Genomic DNA, 8,902 nt, shown 5'->3' on the forward strand with positions numbered 1-8,902 from the left:
ATGCTTACAATGCTTTGCCTAATAGATTTGGACTATATTATATGCTCAAATAAAACAGGAGGGTGTTAAAAATTCGTATCACCGGCCACCCACCCAAGTCGAAGCACTTTGCATGGACTTGATTTGCATGAGATTTACGTAATTGAATATAGGATAGCAATTATCCTATATGCTTCTATTTCATTTTCCAAATTTCAAATCTTGTAACACCTTAGGCTGCGTTTGAAAACGATACAAATATGTGTGAAAGCAAATATGTAGTGTAAAACGGTTCATATAAATTGCAAAGTTGGGTTAGTTTTGCTTTGACAAATTTACCTTATTACCGAACAGACTTTTAGCTGTAATGAATGCAAACACGAATTCCAATAAAATATATGTTTTTTTTATCAAAATCCCACTTGAATGCAAATTTACTTCGTCTTTATTGATGTACTTTTACATCTTATTATCAATGTAAATATGCATTGCTCTGTCATTTGTCAATGCAAAAATGTAATGTTGCCAAACACAATAAAAAATGAACTAGAGTGCAAATTTACTTTGAACCAGGATTTACACTTCATTTGCATCATTTCCAAACGCAGCCTTAAGGATGTGTTTGGTTTGAAGGAAAAAGTAGGGAAGTGAAGGGAAATGTAAGGAAACACTTACCCTTGTCTTTCCCTTCCTTTTGATCCCTACCTTTTCCTTCAAACCAAACATAACCTAAGAGTGGACAAGGGGAGGAGAGAATTCTATAACCTTGTAAAGCAGGGATGAATTGAATGGTCCATAGGAGAAAAGAAAATACTAAGTTTGAGAGATACATACTAATTAGCATAAACCTTTAAATTTGTTAAGATTGATAAAAAAAAGCTAACAAGCGTACACAGAGAGATTTCCTGTGTTTAATTCCATATCAACGGTCAAGCTGTAATTAATGACGTTGAAATATTCTCCATTGTGTCATTCTACACTTGGAACGATGTATCAAAACTCTCACCAACTTGGCTACACAAGGTATTGCCGTAGGAAGAACTGAGGAAATTATAATGAAGAGAGTTTTCGTTCTACCATTCGGGATGATAGCACCCATAGCGGTATCATACGTGAGCATCATCGCTATCAAGGAGATTTGCAGCTCCAGCTGCAGAGGAAATCCACTTGTGAGAATATTGATCATGAAAAGAGATAGAAAGAACCCCGCCGAGTTGGAGAACACAAATAGACCAAAGGAGATGAGGTCAACGGAACCTAAGATGGATTTCCCTGCAGTGTGTGCTTTCATGGTGTAATTACCATCTGGTGCAGTGCTGTCCTGCCACAGACCGCCGGGAGGGCTGAGCACAGCTTGGTAGGTTGCTGTTGCTATGAGTATTGCTATCACCAACAGTGCACTACGGGCGTCGCTCGGCGGATCTCTGCCCCTCTGAAACTTGAAGAACTCTACCAATCGGTCCATTGGACATTGAGTCCTCTGTGTCGTCTGTGATGTGGTTGGACGATCGATGATAACCTGTTCATCAATATTATTCATTGGTGAATGAGGGGAGGTGCCATCACGAGCTCTCTTGGCTCCAGCAGATTGAAGGATCTCCAGAATTTCTCTATCACCTGCTTCACTTGAAAAACTAACCAAGAGATCTAGGGCTGTAAGGCCAGTCTCATTTGTAGCATTTACTTCTACTGTCCCACTGTCAAAGGTGCTAAATAACAGCTCTATCACCTGCTTCCCAATAGCACACACACAATAATGATGCACAAGAAGAAAAAAGCATATAAAAAAGAGAATATCCCATATGCATAATCTTGTTAAAAATCATCATCAGTATTATTATTACTGCTTAAAAAGATTGATATTAGAAAACATTGACTAATCACAACCTCATGAATTGTGATGAATACCAGTTGATTGTTTATCACTTTCATGAAATGTTTTAAAAACCAATTTGAAATCAGAACCACTTTGGCCACCGGTTTCTGGATCAGCGGTTTGATCGTTTGGGTCAGTGGGCACTAATCAAATTAACAATAGTTTTTGGCAAGATCTCAGTTTTGGGATAAAACAGAACTGGTTTATTAGATGATTTCCGAACCAAACGATTCAACCATCGAAGTCAATGATGACTGGAAAACCATGCTTTTATGATACTGGTTGATTGATTATCAGTTTTTCAGGTATCATGCGGCCTTTATTACTGATTTTGACCATGTCAAGTATTTATTGATAGACAATGATCAAATGGTTATTGAGAACTTTCATGAGTGGCTTGGCATTTATAAGTATAAGCTATGTTTGGTGAAAAATCTAAAAAGCCCAACTACAAGAAATGGACTCTCTAGCTGATCAACCCTCCTATAATGACTCTTTAATTTAGCTTCTTCAAAGTGCTTTACTCATTGCACCTCAATCACAGCTGATCAACCCTCCCATAAGGACCTCAATTTGTATAAAACCTCCCCCATGAGAAACTCCACCAGTAGCAACTATCCAATCAGCATGGAGAATGCATTTTGGTCAACATGGGTGACAAACAAGGGTCTATACAATTTTACCAAAATGCCCATAATGACCAAAAATCCTTCTTAGTCGTGCAATTAACCAATCAGCACAGGAGTTTGATAATGAATTTTGGTCAGCATATACAAGTATACACTCTTACCAAAATGCCCATATTGACCAAAAATCCCTCTCAGCCGTGCAATCAACCAAATCAGCACAGGTGTTCGAGAATGAATTTATTTTTGGTCAACACGGGTGACAAACAAGCAGGGGATACATGATTTTACCAAAATGCCCTTACTGACCTAAACTAATCCATCTCAGGCGTGCAACTGATAGAATCTCCTCCCTGATGCCTCCAGGGATTACTAATTTTCCTAAATTAGGATGAAAACTAAACCAGGATACATGTAAAGGAAATTAAGGGTTTGAGAGGATATATCATATATACTTGCCTCGAGTTGTTTACTGTATGTTGCTAAGTGCAATACAGTGTTTCCATGCTTGTCTTTCCTGTTTAAGAGATAGTCCTTGTTGAGGTGTTTGATCCCTTCAACCAGCACTTTGAATGCTTCGAACTGGTGATTCTTCACTGACAGGTGAAGAGCAGTCTCCCCCAGAACGCTCACATCACCCAGAGATTCAGTGCAGGCCGAGAGCAATTCTGCTATGACATCAACTCTCCCTTTCATGGCTGCATGGTGAAGAGAAACTCTTCTATCTTTGCCCTTGATACGGCAAAGCTCAGAGCCTAGTTTCAAGAGCTCCCTCACAATCTCTAAGTGCCCGTTTGCCGAAGCCATGTGCAGAGGGCTGAGCCCATCTTGGTTAACTTCTTTGGCAAACTCTGGCTTCAAACCAATCATCATCTTAACAAAGTCAAGGTGGCCGGCCATTGCAGCTATGTGCAGAGGAGTCTCTCCAGATGACAGTGCAAGAGCTTCGAGCGCAAGGGGGTCGTCTCTGATCAACTGGAGCAGGTGGTCGACGTTCCCTGTCCGAGAAGCCTCGAACAATCTTCCATCCACTGTTGTTGACATTTTAATTAGGACTAAATGAATTTGCTTTGGGGGGTTGAGTCTTTTCTTAGTCAATTTGGTTCCAATAATCCTTCACTCTCAGATGATAATTCTTTAAGTAAAAGAAGGAAAAAGAAAAATCTGCTCTTGTTTTTGAGCTTTTGGCTGTGGAAAGCAAAAATGAATAATCTTTTAAAAACCAATAATTTAAAGTCAAAACACTTTTAAGAATCAAAGCACAAAGCTTAAATTGGGACTTTGTGCTTTTGGGGTTTAAGCCCGAGTGCAACTGGTTAAGACTGGTGATCTACTGACCTGGAAATTAGATAGGTTTCAATTCATTGTCAGAAGATGCAAACCAGATAAATACTATTTAATTTGTTCTGTTTGGGTCGTCAGGGTTATTTGATTTAAATATCAATAGGATAAAGGGTAAAATACTTATACCTCCCTTGACGTTTTTGAAATGTAATTAAACCTCCCGTCACCTTTAAAAGTTCTAAAGACCTCCCCTCACTTTTGGTGTAAAAGTTTCTTATTGGCCCCTTCCGATAATTCTAGATGGAGAGTGAAAAATTCCCAAACTAGTGTGTGTATTTACCGGAAAAGTTAAAGTTTTATATTACCAAAATTACCCTTCTAGGATTATTATGCCATCACTTGAAATAATTCCTGCTTAGTTCCTCTTTTCCGGTTCTGCCGCACAACTCAATATTCTCAAGGATTCTAAAAAAAACCCTATGTGCAAATACTTGTTGAAGGTGATTTCACACAATTTTTTGAGTTTACTTTGATTTATCTATTATTGTTATTAATTGTTTATATAGGCAACTTCACTGTTCGTTTAATACCTGGGTCTAGTCGTCAAGGGAGGTCTTTGTTTGTTTAATACCTGGGTCTACTCGTCAAGGGAGGTCTTTGTAATGTTTAAAGGTGAGGGGTGGTTTAAGTATTTATCAGAAACATTAAAGAAGGCTTAAGTATTTTATCATGGGTATTTTAAAAAATTTTGAACAATAAATATCTATTTCTGTTAAGTTTTTTAACGTGCAACTAACAGAAGGGGTTAGTAAGCAACTTTTACACCAAAAGTGAGGGGGAGGTCTTTTCAACTTTTAAACGTTAAGGGAGGTTTAAGTACATTTCAAAAATGTCATGGGAGGTTTAACTATTTTACCCTAGGATAAATTTGATATAAGATGTATTATATCATTTTTTTTTTCCTTTTCTGATTGATCAAGAGAAGGCATCGACGGAATGTATGGGCTGATACCATCTCTTTTTAACTATATGATATATTGCCACATGGCACAGCCGCACAGGTGGAAAGGTGCAATATCATTGTCACTCCACCTATATCGGTCTGTGTTGACCGAACCCGTATTAGATATTTGTCTAAAGGTGCAATTTGTGTTGGGTTGGGTTAGGAATTTGTTAAATTTTCAATGGACTCAAACTTGTCAAGGGTACCGTAATTCAAATTCTTCAATTAGAGCAACCCGATTTCAGCCCTATATGTATCAGTTTGTATTATCGTGAACGTTGATATATATATATATGCCCATTAAACTTTATTTTATTTCACTATATTAATTTTTAATTCCCATTAATTTTGTTTTATATTTATTTAATACATCAAAAGTTCCACAATGAAGCCGGTTTCACCCATTTAACTTTCCTCCAAGCAAAAGCTTTCAAAGGGTACTCTACTGAAGTAGCTCTAACATTTGGAAGTGATTGAGAATTCGGCTGCCAAGCAGGTTTCAAAAGTTTCATAGCCACTTAGACCATCTAAATATCAAAGTTAGAGAGTCTTCTTTTTAATAGTCTCATCCGCCGCATTGGATTGTAGAGAAATCTCCACATGAAAATTGAGATTTTTGAAGGTAGACCTGATTTTCAGATAAAACAAAAGGACATGACATTATCAGCTTTCCTCCTAATGACGTTGATGTCCCAGGGCTAAAGAAATAGGAAAAAGATGAGGCATTTGTATTTCCTTTCAACACTAGAATATCATAATTATTTGTTTGACAACTTGCAGCTAGTTCTTAATTTCATCATTCACATTGAGATAGCAAAATGCCAAGTATCATCACTGTTTTGAACTTCATTAAGCTTAAAATCAACAATGTTTTGAAATTGAATTTTCTTAATAATAGGTCCACCACCAAGCCAACTATCAATCCAAAAAATATATATACGTTACCTTCATTACTAATTAATAGCGGTGGCAATTGGGCAGGTTGGATTGGATTTGGTTTGGGATGAACTTCAACTCCATCCACTTAACACATCAACCCATTAATGACCTAGTTAGATAAAGTTAATTGGGTTGGGTTCAATCCAAACCCACTTTAACCCAATCCAACCCGCCCAACTCATTGATCTTATAACAATTTAGTTTACGTACTTAAAAGAAAAAACCAAGTCCCTTATAACAAAGAAGTTGGTCATGACTTGATAGTAATAGCGGTTATTCTTTAAACAAGTTGGTGAAGGTTCAAACCGCATTACATGCAAATTACTTTTACAAGAAGAACAAAAAGCAATTAAGCACATGGAGCCATTTGATTATGTTTGAGTTTTAGGTTTGGCCGAACCACTTAGGTTCAAATTGGTCAAACCAACTTGAACCATCCAAACCTGGACTGTGGTGGTTCGGGTTAGACCAGCCCAAATCGGGTTGGACTCAAGACTGTACCAGGTTCAATAGACCCAGGTCGATACCAACCGTTTGGATCCAAATCAATACAAATATGTCCAGACTGAGCCCAAACAAACTAGAACTGGGCCAGACTGGTTGACCCGAACTAGGTCAACTTCAATCTACTTGGATCAAATTGGGTTGACCCAATTTGTTCTGGTTTGGGTCAGCTAGGGTCTGAACTGCTTGGATCCGGGATCAGACCGGCCGACACGAATAGGATATGTTCAGTTGGGTCGGTCCAGACTGGGTCAAACTGACCTGGCTGATCCGCACATGCTCATATCAGGCCTTAACTGTCTGGATCTGGGTTAGACCAATGGGTCAGTTTCGGTAGGGTCGGCCTAGACGAGGCTGACATGGGTTCAGATTTGGGATCAGATCACCCGACCCAAAACAAATCAAGATGGGTCGACCATGCAATCCAAACTCAAATCAAGTTGGTCCAACCCAAGCAAGTCCAAATTGGGTTGGGTTGGGATGCATGAATGATCTAATCCAGAGTTGGATCTGGCCGGCCCAAATCGGGTTGGTCTAGATTCCTGGGCTGTTTGGGTTGATTTGCGCTAAAATCAAATTGAACCAAATTGATCCATTTGACTGAATTTAGATTTATATCGATTTGGGTGAACTATGTTGGTTTGAGTCAAAACTAGTTTTAGTCAATAATTAATAAAAAATTAATGCATTAGTATTGAAAGCAATGAACTATATAACCACGCCTCAAATTAGCAAAAATGGTCTCTGAACTTCTTGAAAAACTTGAGATCAAATATGGAGCGCAGTAGTATTTTTCAGCCTCTTTTGCTGGCAGGGCCACTCTACTTAACTCTACTATTAGTTCTATGCCACAATTTATCATGAGTTCATTTAAAATTCCAAATAATGAGTTGGGTGAATTTTCTATGCCACAAGAGTCAAAGGAATGTTCTATGGTCAAAATGCAATGATAAAAAACCCATTCATTTAAAGATTTAGGGAAAATTTGACTCCCCAAGAGATGGGGTGGTATGGAACTTAAAAACCTTCATTGGATTAATGAGGCTTGCCTATCAAAGCTAGGTTGGAAAATTCTAAAGGATAAAACATAATTTGTGGGTCCAAGTGGTTTCCCACAAATACCTTCAAAGTGAACCCTTTTGGAATACCAAGCTTAAGAATTGAATTTCTTAGGCTTGGAGGGGAGTTTTGAATTCCAGAGACTTACTCAAAAGGGGTATGGATTGGATTGTTGGCAATGGAAAAAATATAAAGTTTTGGAAAAATAACTAGTTGGACTATACTCCAATTAAAGGAATATTGAATAGAGACCCTTGGGGTTGTAATTTAGCAAAATGAATTGCTAGTGAGTGATGCTATTGATCATGAAAGACAAATTCGGAAGGAGAATAAGATCCGTAACTTAGTTCTCCACAAAATTTGGTATGAAATTAGGACCATATTTATCCCCTCTAACTCAAATGATGATAAGTTGATTTGGAGGCTAAATCCGAAAGGACACTTTACTTTTAAATATGCCTGCAAAGAAGCTATTATTATGCATAGGGGTCAGGGTGACCAAAACCTTCAGCTCATCAAGATTTGGAGGCTTAAGATTCCTCCTAAAATCAAAACCTTTTTATACTTGCTACTTAACTATAGGCTGCCTTCTAAGACCTTCTTGAGGTCTAGGGGTGTCCCCATTAATGAAACTTGCAATTTCTGTGATGGAATTGAAGACAGATCACAGTTTTAAAAATTGTACTATTGCCAAACAAGTCTGGAGTATCTTAAACCCAAATGTTAAGGGGCCTTGTGACAATGACTCCTCAATAAGGGAGTGGTGGGGTGGCATATTTTCCAATCAGACTGATTCTACGATCCCTTTGAAATCCTTCTTTATCTTGTGGCAGATTTGGAAAAATAGAAACGAAAAAATCTTCCACAACTGTTGTTGCCACCCCTCGGTCATTATAAATAAAGCTTTGTCTCTATATGTTAATCACAATGTAGAGAATATTTCTAACTCCATCCCTATACAAACTAAAATATGAAGGCCTATCAAATGGAAAGCACCAAGTAGGGGCTCTATCAAAATCAATTTTGATGCGTCTATAAATGATAAAGGTGAATGTGTGATTGGTTCAATTGCAAGAAATCAATGGGGGAATGTTCTAGAATCCAAAGCTTATTTTGTTGGGAATTCCTCAATTAATGTAGCGGAGGCTTGGGCTGCGTGGGAGGCCCATAACATAGCTCTTAACTATAGGGGTCTCCTCATTTGCATTGAGGGAGACTCTCTTCTAGTGATATCGTGCTTAAAGAACAGAGTGGACAGCCTATGGAGACTGAAGACCATCGTTGAGGAGTGTTTGAAGCTGGCAAGAGACTTGGATTGCGGAACCACAAACAACCACGTTTTCAAATAAGCCAATCAAGCTACAGACTGGATGGCTTTCATCCCCTATTAACACTCTCTGTTTTTGCTCTTCTTTTGGTTTTTGTGATGCTTGGGGCCAAGCTACCTTCCGTCTTATGTAACTCCTATTTCTACCAAAAAAAAAAGTCCCACTCGGTAGGATGATGACTAACATGCTTCTTAATTTGGTTAAGTCACATAATTAGGCAAGTACATGATCAATCTGTAGGAATTATCTATTCTGATTAATTCTTACATCCATTATAATACATTTTAGGAGTTCAGATCCTTAC

At 38.1% G+C, this 8,902-nt stretch overlaps 1 protein-coding gene across 1 annotated transcript; it reads right to left on the minus strand.

Annotated features, from left to right (window-relative positions):
- Positions 1–820: 820 nt before the first annotated feature.
- On the minus strand, positions 821–3,576 carry LOC148843684 (ankyrin repeat-containing protein BDA1-like). The gene is made up of 2 exons (XM_088959956.1): positions 2,941–3,576; positions 821–1,711 (listed from the first exon to the last, which is right to left on the minus strand). Exons 1-2 carry the CDS (start codon positions 3,523–3,525, stop codon positions 920–922), a joined length of 1,377 nt encoding a protein of 458 aa, XP_088816082.1. The 5' UTR covers positions 3,526–3,576; the 3' UTR covers positions 821–919.
- Between the last annotated feature and the right edge of the window lie 5,326 nt (positions 3,577–8,902).

The sequence above is a fragment of the Nelumbo lutea genome, chromosome 8 (genome assembly GCF_056320005.1).
Source record: "Nelumbo lutea isolate HS-2025 chromosome 8, American lotus-T2T, whole genome shotgun sequence".
NCBI lineage: Eukaryota > Viridiplantae > Streptophyta > Magnoliopsida > Proteales > Nelumbonaceae > Nelumbo > Nelumbo lutea.

Coding starts and splice junctions, on each gene's coding strand:
- LOC148843684 (XM_088959956.1), bottom strand. CDS start 3,525: ATGTCAACAACAGTGGATGGAAGATTGTTCGAGGCTTCTCGGACAGGG. Junction 1,712..2,940: donor CATACAGTAAACAACTCGAG/GCAAGTATATAT, acceptor GCTATTGGGAAG/CAGGTGATAGAGCTGTTATT.